An 18,827-nucleotide genomic window follows, 5' to 3' on the forward strand; every position below is an offset into this window, starting at 1 on the left:
TTTTCTTTCAGTTACATGAGCAATACAAAAGTGTAATCATACAATGCAAAATTCAAATAAAGCATAATACAAGTACAATTTAAGTTACAGAAGTTAAAATGTAGATTATATATACAGATAATATCAAATACAAAACATACATCCATATTCAATAGGTAACAAGTGCAGACGTGATGCAGTGAAATCCTAGGTATGAGGGAAGGGGCATAGGAGAAATCACAAATAAACAGCAGCAGTTTGAGGGACTGAAGGGAGTTCGGTGGAGTCTGGTCATGACAACAAGGGGATGGTGGAAGTCTTGAACTGGGTGTGAGCTGAGATCGGGAGCCAGTGGGGAGAGCGGAGTAGTGTAGTAGTAGTAGTAACCTTCCAACTGAGGACAGGATTACCTTCTGCTGATTACTCAAGACACATCTGTTCAGACTGTACCTGTAATACAGCAGCATAATCTCATTTTACTGCAACTTCTCCTATACCTAGCCCTCCCTTTAGCACATACCTGGGACTTAACTGTATTATGTCTGCACTTGTTAGCTCATTGTACTCGGATGTATGCTTATTGTATTGTGTACTTATATTACTGCCCTTTTGTAATGCTTTAAAGAGTTTGTGTAAACTATATATTGCCCTGGATAAGACTGTCTACTAATAAATACCTAAATAATGAGTGGGAGGAAACCAGAGTACCTTCATCAAACCCACACAGAGCTGGAGAGAACATGCAAACCACACAGGCAGACACCGAAGACCAGAATCAAAGCTGGGTCCCAGGAGCAGCGCTACCCCCTGCCACAACACCACCACTGCTGGTGGGATGACCAACCTAAAGAACACTGAACACTAAAGAACTTCAGAGTGCACAAGTAGTAAACATATACCTAAGTAATAGCAACATCAAAGATAATCTCAAATTGTATGCTTTTCTCACTTTTACCCAATTTTGGAATACAGAACTATTGATGGCTTTATTTATGATAGGCTTTGCAAGAATCATGTATGAAGAAGGGCCTTTATTTAAAGTGGGACTGTAGAAACTTTCTATTTTGGTTGCCGTCATGCAAATATATTCTGGTTCCTACAATACAAAATTAAATGTTTCTTAAGTCAGTGGAAAAATAGCAGTTCCTAAACAGAATGTACTGGTTTGGGAATATAGTTGAAATAATAAAAAAACAAACAAATCATAGGTTTCATTTTTTTATTCTCTCCCCCTCCGCTGCCCATTGTAAATTTTACATTAAGAACTGATTTGGAATTCTTGAGAAGATGATTATGGTTAAAAAAAGAAAAAAAAAAAAAAAGTAGAAATATTGATCATACTCCAGAATAACATTGAAAGTGTAAACCTCCTCAATAGTTGGGTTAACCATCTCAGGAGATGCTGTGCGTGACTTACATCACCACAAATACCCACTTCCCCATAAAGAGAGAAAGCTGTTGAAAGCCTTTCCTAAAATCCCAAAGAACATCATCCTCCCCTGTTGCATGCCATATGACCTGCCAGCTGGGGAGAGGGTATATTCAGTATTTCGAGATAAAGACCTTTTCCTACACAGATGGAAGCATGGTCCCTGTTTAATATAAAGGAATAAAATTGATTTAATTTGTTTAAACTCATTAAACTCAATGTGCTGTTCTCCTCTAAGACCTTAGAATATTGGTAATAACTGGTGCATTTATTTGTTTCAAAAAGGGGCAAGGGATGGAAAGGCCAAGTGAATAATCAAAAAACTTATAGAAAAAGCACAGAACTACAAGGAAAAAAAACAAGAGGGCCTGCCCTAGGATAGCTTATCAATGAAACCAACAGGATAGATAAGAACAGTATTTACATGTAATTTATACAGCATAATTTATAAATACATGTATATGTATAAATTAGGAAGAAAATACACAAATTACTAGTAAAATCCACTAAATCTCACCTAAGAAAAATGACCTCATTAAAAAATGCCAAGGTGATTGAAATTGTTCTAATATTTGGTAAAAGAAAGCAGAGGATTTGAAAAGGCACTGCAATGTACACTTAGCTTCAAGGATTTTACTTATTCCATCTCAAAATCAATTTCTCCAAATGAGAGATCGATATAGTTCACCTTTGCAACTTAACAAAATGAGACCTACTAAATTATAAATTAAGACATATTTCCAATAAAATATTCAGTTTCTAAAAGAACAAAAAATGATAGTGTTTATCTTGAATGTGTTACCATTATCATCAGTTTAAAATATTTAAATAAATTAAGAAAGGGGTTGTTATTTCTTTAAAATAAAGATTCAGATAAAGAAAACATTGTAAAGTCTTTGCACAAGTCGATTTGAACGTTTCTGCTTAGACACCATATTTGAGAAATACATTGTACACTCCATAATAAATACACCTGTAGTATGGGCTTCAACAGACTTTTCTTTGAATGTCTTTCCTCACACAATCTGTGTCCATCTTTGACTTTCCAGGCTAGACCTGCTCAACTACTATCAAGGAGATGTGGAAAAAGCTAAATGTTACTATTAAAACAAGTTTTCCTCTCTCCCTGTCCTTTTGCAGCAGCAGTGATGCAGGTAGAAGTTGGTGACAAAAGTCAGTTTGTATGTGCGCTCTCAGGAGTCTGCGCAGGGTAGGCCGTACTCAGGCTACACATACACTAGATCACGACCCTGTCCTCCCCGGCTGGACTGCTCCCGCCCCATTTCCTGCTGCTGGGGCTCCGAATCGAGGTCATCTTGGTCATAGCCCTCGTACTCGATGGGTTTCGGGTAGCTGTAGGGGTGTCCGTTGTCATCAAAGAAACGGCGGAAGGTGAATTCGTAGAAAGCGTGCTCGGGGTGTTTGCCATTCTTGTACCAACCATTCAGGGTGTCGTTGTTCTTCCCCTCCGCGTCATCGTCGCTCGTCCACAGCTTGTCGGGGTCGACGGGGTCAAAGTTGGAAGTGTCCATGCAGTGCGTGATCTTGGGGATGTACGGGGCTGGCCGCTGCTGCTGCCTCAAGTCGGTAGAGAAATCAATGGTCTTGAAGAAAGGCTGCACTTTGATCTCATCAGCCCCGTTCTTGCCAAGTCGATCCTCGGGGCCCCGGCACAGCTTGATGATCAGGTCTGAGGCCTCAGGGCTCAGTTTGGCTTGTTGGGGGATGTGGAGACTTGTCTGCCAGTGGATCACCTGGAAACACAGCAATGAACCGAACACAAAATGTGAAAAACAGAAGTGTAACAAATATGCCCCATGTATAACAATGTAGTTCATTACAACCTATTTGTAAGGTAACAGATCTGGGGAAAAAAATACATAAAAATACCTATATTCAGATAACATTTTAAAATTATAGTCAAGTTGTGAACATTTTAATATTAAAGTAACTCACTGCGAGACAACAATTTATGGAATGGAAGCAGCCTGGGTTAACTCAAAGAGTGTTCTAAAAGTGTGCGATTTGGTTGTTTTGTAAGAATCCCTGCACCAGTGTGCTGTTGTTACCTTAAGCTGCGTTTCCAGTGGTGTAGTTGCCAGAAACGGTGGTTGTCCAACTAACATTTCATATAAAATGACACCAACACTCCACCAATCACAGAGTTGAGTGTAACCTTAAAAAAAACACAAAATCAAAAACATTTCTAAATATGTACAGTAACAAGAAAATGTTTCACAAGCCTAGTTTTCCCAGTATTGCAAACATGAAAGAAATGACGAATTAAAACAAGTTCAGATCTGTTTCTTGGACTGACAAGCTCTAATTCAGCCAATGAGGAAAGAGGTTTTCAAATTAATGGCATAATAAGTAACTGCAGTTTTAAAGCAAATGTTACATTAGATCTGCCTCTAAAGTATTCCCTGCTGTAAGATCTCTCTCCATCTGAAGTCTGAGTTGTTCTGCATAGAGAAGTTTCTTTGAGAGGAGCTACCTGTCCTCAGCAGGACCTCAGGGGCAATGTAGTTAGGCGTGCCGACAAGAGAGTGAGCCAGGCACCGCTGGTGTTGCCGTGCTGCCCGCCGCTGCAGGGGCTTCAGTCGGTCTCCACAGCGGCAGTTTGATGGATCTTCCCATTCTTTACTGAAGTCCATGCTGTCCTGCCTGATATGGTCACCTGGGAAGAAAGCAGGCAGGTATATCTTCGTATCTTTTGCAGATCCTGTACGTATCAAGTCTACTTTCATACTGCAGAACATAATTAAGAAGTACCACACTGGATTATGCTGCAGATAAAAAAGAAATTAATGAAAAAACGTAAGTCTATAAGTATAGATTGACATATTTAGAAGAGATGCACCCGAAAAGTCTGACACAGAATAAAATTACAGCTAGAAATCCCAGATTTTAATGACTAAGGCAAAACGATATTAAAAATATTACTTCCATCTGCCAAACAAACCTGTTCCATTATTAGACAAACTGAAATTCAAGAAGGGAAAGAACTATATGCAATAATTGCAATAAAAATCTAACAAACATGTTGAAATGTGCAGGTCTGAAGAACAACATATCATCTGTTTGGTAGGATTTGCATATTAGTAATACACATCTCTAATGATTGATGTAAAACTATGATGAACAATGAAGCCTTTTTATAAATAAAAATACCTACATTCTGTCATTCAGCAAATTGACCTATTACTCTCAGTTAATCACTTTGCTTCATGGATGAAGAACAATATCTTCCTTTATATCCTGCCTTCACAACCTTTTTCCCCACAATGTTGACATCATTCCACTGAAATTCACTGCAAAGGCACAGCACTCTGCAAGGTATCCGGTAGAGAAATGCCATTCTAATGCCTGACTACGACAAAACCAGTCACTTTCTACATTGAGCTCCAACGTTTCTCCCCTTAATTATAAGCTGTAGAACGTAATTCCTCAGCTTCTTGAAGTTCAGGGACAGGACAACAATAAAAATATCTAGATGCTTATATCAAATGACATTTAAATCATCATAAAACAAAACAGATGGACATTTTTTAATAAATATAAAGCTGCAGGTACACAGCTTCTTTGCTGATGACTGAACTTCTCAGGTTCAAATATTATGCAATGCAGATAATATATTAACCTCAGTTTGAGGTCTTCTCAAAAAAATGATTGTGTCCAAGTTAATCAGGGTGACAAATTAAATCGACAGCTGGTCCATCTAGCTTCCTGTAATTTTGACTTTTCTCCCCTTGACCGCTGCTGGTCCAGTCTTACCGCTCTGGTAGTACTTGGAGTCGTGTGTCCAGCGGAAGCCGGTGCAGAGGCCGAAGTCCGTCAGCTTGATGTGTCCATCGCGGTCGATCAGGATGTTGTCGGGCTTGATGTCACGGTGGATGAAGCCCATCTTGTGCACGCTCTCCACCGCACAGGTGAGCTCTGCGATGTAGAACTGCGCCAGCTCCTCGGGGAAGATGCCCAGCCGAATCAGCAGGCTCATCATGTCTCCGCCGGGAATGTAGTCCATGACGAAGTACAGGCTGTCCTTGTCCTGGAAGGAGTAGTAGAGTCGCACAACCCACTCGTTGTCTGCCTCGGCCAGGATGTCCCTCTCTGCCTTGACATGAGCCACCTGATTCCTCAACAGCACATCCTTTTTCCGCAGGGTCTTCATGGCATACAGCGCGTTGGTGTCCACTTTCTTTGCCAAACACACCTCCCCGAAAGCCCCAATCCCCAGGGTCTTGATCTTCACAAACATGGACTTGTCCATCTTTGCTCTCTTCAGCCGTATGTAGTTGGACTCTTTCTGGCATAACATCATACGCATCTGCTCCTGGGCATCTTCCGAAAGGCCCACCTGAGGAAAGAATATACCAAAGAAAGGCTCTTACTTGAAATAATGCATTTGATTTAGGAAACCCTACATCTGAAACTAGCAAAGAAAAAAAAAAGAGCAGCCAAATACTTTTCCTGAGAAGACAAATAATTGCATTCGATGTACAAATTAGTGACTTGACAAACACACAAGTTGCAATATAGGCACAGTTAAGATACTCAAAAGAAAAACGTGTATGATGGGCATCGCCCTCAAAAGAACATTACATTAAGGGATACAAACAACATTCTTCTGAATAATGTGTATTGTTCAGCTGTCACTACTATATTCCAGGAGTTAAGAATTTTGCCACATGCTATTTTTCAGGACATTGATGAAACTCAGTGAGCATTTATCATGCGTTAATATGACTACATGAACAAAGAATATGAAGCTGTCATCATTACATGAAGCACCAATAACTCAGAGGAATGTAATCAGGGGAGGATACAAAATTCCACTAAGCTTAATTTAAGCTATAAAAAACTTTTCAATTAGTATCACTAATAGTCATGAAACAACTGAACATACCCCTTGTGTTAACATGCATGAAACATTTAAAGCTGTATTTCTAGTAGTTTTTCTATTTATTTTAATAGAAAACAGTCAACTTTTTTTTAAGATGTGCTAGTTTTAGCTTTAATATTAAACTGAGGTTGTGTTAAAGAGTACTGAAATTACACCGAGGAGCTATGTGTATAAAACAAAGTCCCTCCTTGTGTTTGCATACTGATCCAATATTACGTCTTGCTGGAGAAGTGTTTAATAGAATTACTTTCATTGTGCAAGAGAAAACCCATATATCCTCCCTAACTTAATGAAACAATTCTGACTTAAGACTACAGAGAAATATTTAAAATAAATGTCAGATTAAATTGCATACTTCACCTTTTTTGGTCATTATGTGTGAAGTTATTTATAACATAAAATATAAAAAAACTTCAAAAACTACAGTATTATCATTCACGGTATCTGTAGTGTTGTCTGTTCAGCCTTTAGGACCAATACTGTCAGACGTAACTGTGTGGATCAGCCTGCTTGAGAAAAGATTTTGATTTTGTCTGTATTAAGTTAAAACCCTCGGAGTGCCTAAACAGTGACTAAATCAGAGACGAGCATATTAACACTTAACATAGTTCAATTCATGAATGGTTTAAGACAGCAAAATGCAAGGTACTCAGTTGAGCTCCTTGGACACATGCATATTTTGGGGAGGATTATGCATCATCATGCAGAGGCAGGGAGAGGGGTTCATGCAGTTCATCAAAAATGGACTTTGTGGCAACAGGAGCTTACTTGGCCAGAGAAATGTGCAGACTATTCAGGTCACAGCGCTTCAGACACCTTTACCATCTATACCAGCTGTTAGTGAAAGTGAAGAGAGGGAAATAACAGCTCAAGAAAAAGGGAGTGTGATAGAGGGAAAGAATATGTAGATGAAAGAATTCTAAAGAATGAATCTATTAGAATAGTAAAGAAAAGGAAAGAATGTCTTCCTTTCACTCTCAAAACTTGCACTTGCAAAGGACTGCAAGTTTACTGCTTGCAACTGTACAACAATTACCACATTTCCAACACCACATAACTGAAATAGTATCAGGGAAAGTAACACAGTAGCAGTTAGACCAGGAGTAGCTGACCAGAATTCAGTCTGTAGAATTGGCACATGCCATGTCAGAAATGTCATCAGCGTATACATTTACTGGAATTTAGAATTTAACACCCAAAATGTTTGGTGTGTTCGAAACCATAACGCATTTGCTTCAACTAACCATCTAAATAACTGAAGGGAAGGGGTGCTATATGAAATTTCCATACAAAGAAGCGGACTAACGGTGGAACAGAGGAGAAAATGTTTGTTGTTACACTGTTCTTACCCTTTGCATCTCGCTCTCCAGCTGCTTTTTGCGGCGCATCCTCTGCTGATTGTTCTTCAGGATGTTCTCCACATGCTGTTCCATGAAGAACTTGAAGGCCTGTGGGGAGTAACTTTGGATGCGGGACTCTCTCCTCTCCTCGTCTTTTTTGTTTCTGCGGACGGGGACAGGGGAGGTGGTAATCTGCTTCTTCTCCCGGTCTGTTGCAGCAACAGCACCTTCTGAGCTCTCTGCCCTGTCACTGGAGCTGCTGCTGCTGCCCTCCTCCTCTTGCTCCTTTCTACCTGCTCCATGGCCCTGCTCCTCTTTGCCACTGCTCTGCTTAGTGGCGGTCTCATAGGAGGGGGAGGGGGTGTTTGTCTGCTGGAGGAGATGTTTTGGGTAGGGCGGTGGAGGGCCCTGGTAGCTAGGCACTTCAGCCACTGTAGTCCCCGATCCCATAGGCTGGGGCCCATCCTGGAAGGGGCTGGGAGGGGGCGGCTGCTGCATCCAGGGAGGATGGGTGGGAGCAACAGCTGTCTGCAACTCTGGCTTCTGAACCCGCATGCTTTTCACAGGCTGGAGAATAGGCGCCTGGGTAATGGCTGTCACAGTGGTGGCAGAGGGCTGGGAGTTTGCAGGGTGGTTCTGCCTGTTGCTTAGCTGATGGCTGTTGAACGAGTTGGAGCGGACAGGGATGTTGTGCTGCCAGGACGTGGGCATCTCGTGGCTGCCATTGCCTGGAGAGGACTGGGGCTGACCAGGGGGAGGAGGCGGCTGGGACCAGGCAGGCTGCATCCCAGGAATGTTGAGGTTGTAAAGGTCCAGGTTATGACTGTTCCGGTTGGGCACCATCATGGACGGAGGGATGTTGCCACCATTGACATACGTGGGCGAGGAGGCGGGTCCACCTGCTTGCATTTGCACAGCAGTGGGGCTCTGCCTGTTGCCCTGGTTCATGGGATAAGGGGGTGGGGGTTGCCGGCTGCTGCTGCTCATGCCTACATTCTGGTGTCCCAAGTAATCAGGTTGTCCCGAACCATTCTGAGCCCAGCCAGGAAAGCTGAATTTGTTTCCCGCAGGTCCCTGCATGATGATAGGCTGTCGGCCCACCGGCACAGGGCTGATTCCTCTCTGACTCTGAGGGGGGGCCGCAGAGTAGCCATCAGACCAGGCACTCTGAGGGACTGGGGAGATGCGGGGTACTAGGTAATCCATGTTGCCGGAGAAGCGCTTGGTAGAAGGGTTTGCATCCCAGGATGGTGGTGGTGGGGTGGTGCCCCGGGTTGGGGGAGGAGGAGGGGTGACACTACGCACCTGTGGAGGAGGGGGAGGGTTGACACGCTGCCCATTGCCCTGGTGACCCTGGGTGAAGGCTGCGAGTCCCGAGCCCGATGGTGGTCGCCCTCCCAGTTCACCTTGCGGCCCTGGGCTATCGGAGCGATACATCATCCCCTCTACGAGAGGAGAGCTGTGCCTGGAAGGAACCAGCGACTCTTTGGAGCCCTTCCAGCTTGGCTTGCGGTGCACCGGCTGCTGGATATGACCTGAACCCAGAAAGGATAAACATAAAGCAAGTCTATACAAACTATGCACAATTCAACACCAGACATTGTCGCTTGAGTGTACATTTTAAAAATCCCCAAAAGTTATCTATACAAGTAACTTACAAACACAAAAAGACAATCCTTACGAAAAGAAAAAAAATCTAAATTACATTTTAGGCTTGAATATAACTGGAGCTATAACACCATGGTTGAAAATAAAGGGCCAATTTGGAGATTATCAACAGTACATTATGGAAGGCCACTTTGGATCTTGACCAAAGGAGAAAATTCAGCCTTTCGCAAACTTTGGTAGAGGATCCAGAACAGACACCTACCAGGAGCTTTCATGCCAGCATTTACTGGCCGTGCAGCAGCAGCCACCATCTGTTCCCTCCATGGGTCCTGGTAGCTCATTTTACTGATGTATTCAATGGCAGCTTCCACACTCCGGCTATTGGTTTGCTTCAGAGCACGGATCACCATCTCCTACAGAGGAAAACATTTACAAAAATGCAATGTCAACATGAACTAAAGGTGGCATGAGCAGATTTCCAACACCCAAAATAGCTTCTATGGGTTTCAGAAAGATGATGTTGAATGTATTGTTTGACATAAGCAGAAGAGCAGAACAAAAATATGACTACGAGACAAGAACATTTATTCACATTATGAAATTAGTTGAGTTGCACATTATTGGTCAAATGGTGATTATTTTCAGTTGCTGACATGCAAAATAATACCAGACACTTCTAATTGCAATAATTGTTATGCACAAAGAAATGCTAACTGGTGTAAAATATATCTTGTATAATACATGAAGACAGTCATAATACATATTTTGAGGATCTTATTAGATATATTTAGTAACCTACTTCATTTAGGAATATCGGAATTGTGTATAGTCTGAAATTACCATTTTCAAGATATGCTAGCTAGTAATAAAGGTCAAAAATACCAGATAAACATAAGATGAAGGAATGTGTTCAGGTTTCATACACAACTTAATTGGTAAATTATTTAGATTAGTATGCCTTAACTGTAACAAGGGTGGAACAGATCAAATTGCAAATTCCACTGAAAAGGTTATTTATCCTATTATTAGACTATTTCCATCAGCTAACCATAAGATTTGTGCAGTTGTGAGGAAACAGGCATCTAAAGGTTTCTGGATGGTTTTGGCATAATTGTTTTGATATCATTCAACAATTTCAGCAGCATAATTCATTCAAATGTATTAAAAACAGATTTAGTTTGTAAATAGGTACGAATGAATGAAGTCACCCTATGACTTGTGCTGTAAACATCCTTTAGCACACAACATTACACCCTGAGGATAGAAACAATAGAAAAGCAGGTATTTCCACATACCATCTTTCAAATATTTGAATCAGTCAACTAACTCAGTTGTAGATGGAAACAGGGCAACTGGTAACAAATATTTATGAGTAAAGTCACAGCAATATAAAAGAAAGGTGGTAGAAGATCTTCTGTACATTATTCATAACATTGGTGACCATTAGCAATTGAGTTTCATATATTTAAATTCATGCTCACTATTTCATGTCTGGTATTGGTTTTCTGAGAAATATAGTTTACTCTGTCGTGCTGAGGAATGATGTTCTTTGTAATGCCACGTAATTCTTTAGAATCCATTCACACATTCACATACTGCTTATTATCTATAAACCTCAGCTCTAAATCTAGGCAGTGTTGATACCTCTATGGTATTATGATATGTTATTCTCTGGACAGGGGCTTACCTCCTCAAATCCAGCAGTCTGCAACTCCAGCAGCATCTGCTTGTTGACCTCAGAGGTACCCCTGCCCGAGGAGCTGGGCTCATTGGCGAAAGGCATCAGGGACTTTCGGATCTCCTGAAGGGCTTTATGGTAGGTGTTTAATTTTGGGTTGGTGTTCCTGCCCTGTTGCCTGGGATCCTCTGCCAGCCCTTTCCCAGCACTACACTCCATCTTGGCCGCATCGGAGGGCCTGGACAGGTTGCGCAGACTCTCCCGAATCTCCTGCAGCATCTGATGGCTGCTGCCAGTGTAATTACTCGCTGGGAAAGTCTTGGGCCGCACCTGTCGGTATCCTTCGGGTTTCTCCCCTCTCTTCATGAAAGAACATGTATGTCGGCAACAAAGGCAAAGTGGGGGGCCACACTCTCAGCAACTGGGCGGTCACTGATGCGCGAGAACTAAAACGACACTGGCTGGACTGGGCTTCGTTCCTCTTCACATTTGTTGTCCTAGTGCCAAAGCAACATCTGGAGAGAGAAAAGAAAAACAGTTATCCAGATAGATCTACACAGATCTAAATGTCAAGGATAGGGGTTATTCTTATGAATTTATATTAGAGTTGTTCTCTAAAAATAATTATCCTTAGAAGATGATAATGTATATTTCTACAGCAGGAAAACTGATTCTCTTGATGCAAATCTCCAAATGGTTAAACTTTATTACCATGTAAAGCACAGTGTATAGATGTGATTATTAAATCAGCAAAGTTACAGAATGCACATGTAATTTGGTGGAAAATAATAAAACAATTAAAGTTAATAAATGTTACCTAACAGGAATGTATAGATAATAAAAATGTATGATTTGGGACAGATTTCATTTTCTACTGCGCCCCCCCATTACATGCAACCTCCAGAAATTGGCCCTCCATCACCAGACATTGGGAACCCCTGCCGCAGCCTATAATAGTTTAATATCACCCAGTACATGCATCAAAACTGAAGGAGTGCATTTGTCGACCGAAACCTTGCTCGAAATGTGAGGTGCGGTAATAATGCATTGCAGTCTTCTCGGGAATGTTGCCTAGATTGGTTTGAACGATACAGTGCAATGTTTTATTTGTGTTAGTTCTCCATTGACTTCTGATATAGACTGAAAAATCAAGACAATGTAACTGAAGTTACCCACTCAAAACAAAAACAAGCTGCCGGAAGGGGCATCAGCTCCGCATCGCTGGAATACCAGGCACCGAAACCTGTCATTAAACTCACCAACTGCCCCAGACCTACCCTTAAGAGCAACACCACTTTCTCATTCGCCAGAACTTATAATGAATGTATTATCCTACCATTTATTTACTCCTGAACTGTGGTCGCCAAAAGATCAACAGTGTATCCATCTTGGTTTTAAACCAACTGACACGTTAAAAAAATATCACGGTCTACTACAACGACCAACGACCCTGTACGAACCCGATAATCCCCCGCACACGACCCGATTCCCGGCAGGCGTTCGGAGGACAATCCCTGGCTTCTCCATCTTGTCCCAGGCCTGTGTGGGCCTGGCTAAGGTGTGGCCAGGGATAGGGAACATTCCTTAAAACGTAACATGTAAAACACATTTAAGCCGGAGCCCTGTTTCAGAAATAACAGCGTTAGTGTTTGTCCCGTCACTCGGTTGCACGGCGGTCAAGTGAATCCTAAACATCCACCGATGCCACAGTCCGGACTCAGTTTAGTCGCTGCATCCAGCACCGGGCCTTCCAGCACAGGGGGCTTCACAAAGGACTTACCTAGCGCCTCCGGTCTGCAGCTCATTACCACACTGTACTGAGGACAAAGCGCCGCGGCGGCAGTGGACCGTGTGCGGATTGAGCGGTGCCGCGGATATCACTGCTGTCCTTCTTTCTGTCCCGGTGTCGCTCGGATAGTCCACTCTTGACTGTCACACCGATAGCCCGGATGTAGAGGTTATTTCCATTTCCCAGCAAGCTCAGCAATCCAGCAAATAGGAGGCATGCGTTCAGTCAAATCGTTTGTGCCGAGTTCTTACACATTTGTGTCTATTTACTTTTGTTTTTTGGCATTCAAGTTTTAGTTATGTAAATAGATTAAAGAGAACACATATACAATACAGTATTAAACTAGATATCTTATGTCTGTCAGGTGAAAATGTATTTGTATTGTGTACCCTATCTATGGATAATAAAGTTCAAACCTAATTAAGCTCTTAAATTCCCAATATTCTATAACATATACAATACAACTGAAATAATATTTGAATGCATAACCTCTTATCTAACAAAATATAAACAGACCACAATGGAATATTTTATTTTTTATTTGCACTTAGAAAATCATAAAAAAAAAATATATGAAGGAAAAGGTACTTGAATAATGTAGTAATGGAAGGCATACTGTGTAAATATAAACAAGCTCCACGCCTTTATTTACTTAACATGTGACATTATAAGGGGGATCTCGGCCTCCTGAAAATGCTCTTGGGACCATGACAAAGGGCTCACTAGTCTAAATGCAAACAATGGAATTCATATCTTATAACTCTGCAAACACACCTTTTTTGCAAACATACTTTATTAAAAAATAGTACTTATATTACACAACTTTTTCCTTGTTTGATTTACAGATTTTAAATATTTATTTCCTGGCTTTAAAACATACATTATATAGACTGTGTGTTCTTAACAAGTCATCCTTTGTATGCATCCCCATCTTGGCCTTTGTTACCACTGCTTCTTTAATTATATTATTAACTGCTGTACAACAAATGAAAGAATTAGGGAGGTGGTTGTGGTATTCAAAAAACAAGTTCCACTTTGTTGTAAAAAGCAACCAGTTCTCTTCACACTGGCACACGTTTTGTGACATAAATGGCTTCCCCATCGGTCCCACAGACCATGCACTGCCCCAGCACATCCAAACTGTTCACAGACATGGTCTGGCTGGGAAGCATGTTTGTCGTCTCCAGACGGCCTTTAGAAGAGTCATTGTTTAACCAGGAGCTTATCAAGGACTGATTTGCATTGGCAGGGCCAACAGTGCTGCGTGATGTTATGGTAGTATTTCTTCCACCTGTTCAATTAAACAAATAAATCAGTTTAATGAAATATTACACATTAGGGCTGAACACATCAGAAGAAACAGATCTTTCCTCAAGTAAAATGTCCAACTTCTTCTTTTCTGAAATTAAATTAATTTTGAAATCGAGTTGAAAGTTTTTACCTCTTACTACAATGGTAAATTGTGTTTTAAATTTGACCTCTCAACCTTTTTGTAAAATTCAAAAGAAAATGCAAACTTTGAAATAGTTTACCTTGTAAGAACGATGGGGTGTCACTGTTGGTGGAGTTCTCCCAGTGCCACAGAGAGCCGTCCTCTGAGCAGGTGAACAGGTGTTCTGGGTTGGAAGGATGGAAGTGGACCTCCCACACTAGGAAATCACATGAAACACCAATCATTGGTATGTGACTTTAAAAATGTTTGTGAATGAAGCAGGTTAATGCCTCAGTTGACATTATTGCCTTTTGATAACAAATGGTAATTGAGCCGTTGGGGTTAAAAACAGGTAGTTTTCTCAAAGCTAATGAAACAAGTAACTCACTTTCAGCAGAATGAGCTTCCATGAGCGAGAACGGCATGTTGCCCTGTCTTACATCCCAGATACACAGCATGCCGTCCTGCCCCCCTGTAGCCACTATGTGCTGCTGGTTGGGGTTTTTGTCCACACAGTGTAGCGGCACTCTGTCCCCAGTTCTATGAGATAAAAGACAACAGTATTCCTTTTTATTGTGCATCTGTATAGAAATATTTTTCCCAGCCTGTTTGAATTAGATACTGTTTAAAAGCATATAATGAATTAATCTGAATATTTGTATATACAGCTATAGTTGAAAACATGCATACTCTTCATTTCAAACAAATATTATTTAGAGAGTCAGTATAGTTTAATTAAACTATACTGACACATTAATTATATTTTTCAGTGGTAGCTGAACACTGATTCAGACTACAGAAAACAAATGATTCCGGTTGACTGAAACATGCAAACTTTGGATCGATAATCCACCAATGTATCTATTCAACTTGTTATGGTTACATCTCTACCAAATCTGTAATGGCTTGTCAACTCACAAGGAGAGGATCTGTGATGGTTCATTTCCCCGTTGCCTGAAGTCCCACAGTTTCAACTGGCCAATAGAATTGACTGTCAGAACCTCTGTTGTTCTCAGAAAAGTTGCAGCATGGATTGTACTGCTATCAGCATTGTCTGCAAAAAGAAACAAAGCCATTCCTTTTCTATTTCAACTGGAATGATTAAAACTACATTATACGGAACTCAAAATAATGATGTAACTGTCAGATTTAGGTTGTCTTTGCGGTTAACACCAGAGCAATGATGGGATGGCCAAGTGTGGTGTTGTCATGCACATTAAAGTGTTTCTTTATTTTAACTTATCAAAGTTGGTAAATGATGGAGCATTCTTAGAGATTTTTATTTAAAAATTCCTCAATTCAATTTTGTATTTATTGGTTGACTTAATTTCTTAGTGAGAAATCCAGATACTTTTTATATAAAGTTGCACACACAAACAGTAAAGTAAAATTAAATTAATCCTTATTAATATGGAGACATTATTACGCTTTGTCCTCTACCTCATAGAAACTAATAGAGGGCAGGTTTCTTCTCTCTCCAACATGCCACGTTTGGTCTAATCATTGAATTAGAACAGGAAAAACACGTTTGCCTTGCTGACTATTAGTCTAAATAAACGGAGAATTGAACAAATACATCCGAGCAAGAAAAAGTGTGAACAGCCTATACACAAAAATAGAAATAAACCAACAAACCAATCTAAATGAAACAACCGATATTGTTTTGGGTCGGGCACACACCTATGGTGCGTATGACTCCTTTGTGTTCCACTCTGAAGAGCATGATCCGACCGTCTTCCCCAACCGACACAATCTCTGGGCTGCTGCACACCACACCCGTGCAGGGGGCATTGTCACAGGAATAGAAGTGTGCCCGATCCCAACGCTGAGCCACAGACAGAGTCTACAAGGATAAGTGTGCATCTTTCAAACATACATACATACATTTAAAAGAAACACAGATTGACCTATTGTGCAGCAACTGACAAATACATCAACAAAATTAAAGTCACCTTTGGTTTAATATTACAGATAGAGGGACTGAGGGAAAAGACACTATTACCAATTCTTCTTCACTGAAATCCCCAATACATTGCTACAACTATTATCTACTTTGTTTGTATTCAACACTCATGATGATGTTATAACAAGCCGGTGGCAGCCAAACATCTTCTATTACAGAAAAGTTGTACAGCTGCAGGAGATACATCTGCCATTTGATTAATAAATGTTGGTTACTTAATCAAAAAGTATCACCTTTTCTGTAAAACTAAAACAATTGGGAGACTGTTAACAGCTAGAAACCAAAAAATAAGTTCTGTCACACTATACTTTGTAGATAATTTACTGCTTCCAAAGCTTTGGTTTGTAGTGAATTTGGGTAAACCATTTTTAATATGAGAAGAAGGAGTTTCAAAAAACCATAACTGGATTAGCAATTATGAGGGAATGATTGAGAACCATTCACTGTAGTCAGTAAATTTTCAGAGATTGTTAATTTTTTTAATCATATTTTTGGAAAAGAGGCATAATCAAGGCAGGTTTACCTGGCTGTTGTGGTGGTGACGGAAGATGGTAACTGCTCCAGTGGATGAAGCTGTAACAATTCTCTCCATGTCCAAAAACTATGGGGAAAATATATATATATATATATATATATATATATACAATATACTTTTTGTTACTACTATGCATTTCAAGTTCCCCAAAATATCCCTCTCAAAATGTATCTTATCTGCACACTTTTCTACTTTTCGCAGATAACAGCACACAATTAATATAGTGACATGACCTGAATTATTGACACTGTCACATACAACAGTTCACTACATCTAAAATATTGGAACTTAATATATTGGAATAATTTAAATTACATACAAAAATAAATCAAATATAAAATCTGAGGGGTAGGCTAAATATTGAAGTCTTGATCTGGACACAGCACTAGCAGGTGAAGAGAGAACGAATTATGTATTTGATTTTTACAACTGAATGATAAGACGCACTTTGCTTATAGTTACGCCTTATAATAAAACCATACAGCAAATAAAATGCATTAAAGATGAACAGATGGAGAAGTATAAAGCAGAATTGTACCTGAAGGTCGAGGACATCGCCGTCATGTTTGAATTCACACAGGAGCTGAGGATCTCCTTCAAACTCATCCTCCATGCTGGAGACTCCATGCTCTCCGACAGACCAGATGGAAACTTTGTTGTCCTGGTATAATAATGCAGAACTACAGTTATGCGAGATTGGTTTAATGTTCAAAAACACACAAACTCAGTCGTTAGACAACTGATGATTTCCTTTGCATTGATTTCCTCAACCTTCTGAAGATCACAATATTACTTTGCTGCACGATGTCGCCCTTCCTTTGCATTCAACTACGAAATATCATTGACATTGTTTACACGTTTTACTACAACGAGAAACACGAACAGAATAGCAGTTGTAAGTAAGGACCACAATTTTGTCTCCATGCAGCCTCACAATCAGAATAAAATGGCTATTCTATCGAATGCTCAGTCACTTCTGCAAACATGCCTTTAGCAGTGCTACTTTATATTCATACAGCACTAATAAAATAATAACACTGAGCTCCATTACACACACATTTCGCCCATGCGGTTCTGTGTGGCTGTACTTTACCTCATTATCCCAGGACCCCGTAGCGAATATATCTGGTTGTTGAAGCGAGGCAGAAGAGACCGGTCTCCATCGTGTCTTGCTGATCTTTTGCGACACAAATTTAGCGTTAATGCACTCCATCTATTTTATTAAATACCTACTTATTATTTCTTCCACATCAATTTAAATTCCGAACACTTTTCTATTTTTCTCGTTCAGTGGATCCCGCCGGTTCCGCCTCTTCCGATTCGCAATACTGGCGTGTGATTGGCTAGGAATGTACGGTGCCTGTACGGAGACAAAAATCTCAGATGTGTGATAGTAGAACGAGAACATTAAGGTTATGGACTTATATATAGTGATACAGACTTAGGAAAGATAGAGTTGTCTTTAAGGCATGGGAATTAAAATGGGAATTAAAACTGCAAGATCATTAAAAAAAGATATATTATTTCGGATGTAAGTAATTGAAATCTGGTTGGCTCTATTGTCATTATGTGGAAACGTTATTTCAAACAACTGACTTTATGATGCGGTTATGCACATGCCAATTATATCTTACACTTCTCTACCTTCCGTAACCCTTGTCATGAGAAAAATAATCTGCATCTGATTACCATGCAATCAGAGATTTGCACATGGTCTCTCATAAATCAATGAGTTCAGGTACAAAAGGGTCTGCAGCTTTCTAAGACTGAGAGGTAGTGTTTCATAGTGTAAAGATGCACCATCTTGTTATGAAAATGCTAGTCACATTTTGCTATTTGCTTGTTTACTATCATAAATCACTTTCAGGAAAAGTACAGGTGTCTCCATTTGATGTCAAGTATTATCAACCCGTGCGTGTGGGACAGTTCTATATATTGGACGTGCTGTTGTTTCGCATTTTGAGTGACTACAGATGTGACAACAAATAAGCATCGTGAATTCACACTCCTGCTGCACTACAATCCCATCAGACGTCCAGCCAGCGGGAGCAAAAAACAACCTTGATCACATGATGCCAGTGTCGACACACACTGCGCCTGCTGGACTAGAGGTGCAAACCCGCAGGTCTGTCGGGCTGCGCTTCAGCCACCATTGCGCCGCATGCGACACT

General features: G+C 40.6%; 2 protein-coding genes across 3 annotated transcripts; both read right to left on the reverse strand.

The window, feature by feature from the left end:
* Window positions 1–1,184: 1,184 nt before the first annotated feature.
* On the reverse strand, window positions 1,185–12,923 carry lats1 (large tumor suppressor kinase 1). Of its 2 annotated transcripts, none has more exons than XM_066699083.1 (8): window positions 12,718–12,923; window positions 10,947–11,452; window positions 9,522–9,672; window positions 7,661–9,186; window positions 5,183–5,765; window positions 3,903–4,085; window positions 3,478–3,584; window positions 1,185–3,162 (listed from the first exon to the last, which is right to left on the reverse strand). In XM_066699083.1, exons 2-8 carry the CDS (start codon window positions 11,301–11,303, stop codon window positions 2,635–2,637), a joined length of 3,435 nt encoding a protein of 1,144 aa, XP_066555180.1. In that variant the 5' UTR covers window positions 11,304–11,452; window positions 12,718–12,923; the 3' UTR covers window positions 1,185–2,634. The 2 variants fall into 2 exon arrangements, with proteins under 2 accessions (XP_066555180.1, XP_066555189.1); XM_066699092.1 differs by lacking the exon at window positions 12,718–12,923 and adding an exon at window positions 12,398–12,697.
* A 326-nt stretch (window positions 12,924–13,249) lies between these two features.
* Window positions 13,250–18,006, reverse strand: nup43 (nucleoporin 43). The gene is made up of 8 exons (XM_066699124.1): window positions 17,750–18,006; window positions 17,195–17,317; window positions 16,645–16,722; window positions 15,839–16,001; window positions 15,077–15,212; window positions 14,547–14,698; window positions 14,259–14,375; window positions 13,250–14,017 (listed from the first exon to the last, which is right to left on the reverse strand). The coding sequence occupies exons 1-8, from the start codon at window positions 17,867–17,869 to the stop codon at window positions 13,788–13,790; spliced, it is 1,119 nt and encodes a 372-aa protein (XP_066555221.1). The 5' UTR covers window positions 17,870–18,006; the 3' UTR covers window positions 13,250–13,787.
* Between the last annotated feature and the right edge of the window lie 821 nt (window positions 18,007–18,827).

Source organism: Amia ocellicauda, chromosome 1, assembly GCF_036373705.1.
Source record: "Amia ocellicauda isolate fAmiCal2 chromosome 1, fAmiCal2.hap1, whole genome shotgun sequence".
NCBI classification, from domain to species: domain Eukaryota; kingdom Metazoa; phylum Chordata; class Actinopteri; order Amiiformes; family Amiidae; genus Amia; species Amia ocellicauda.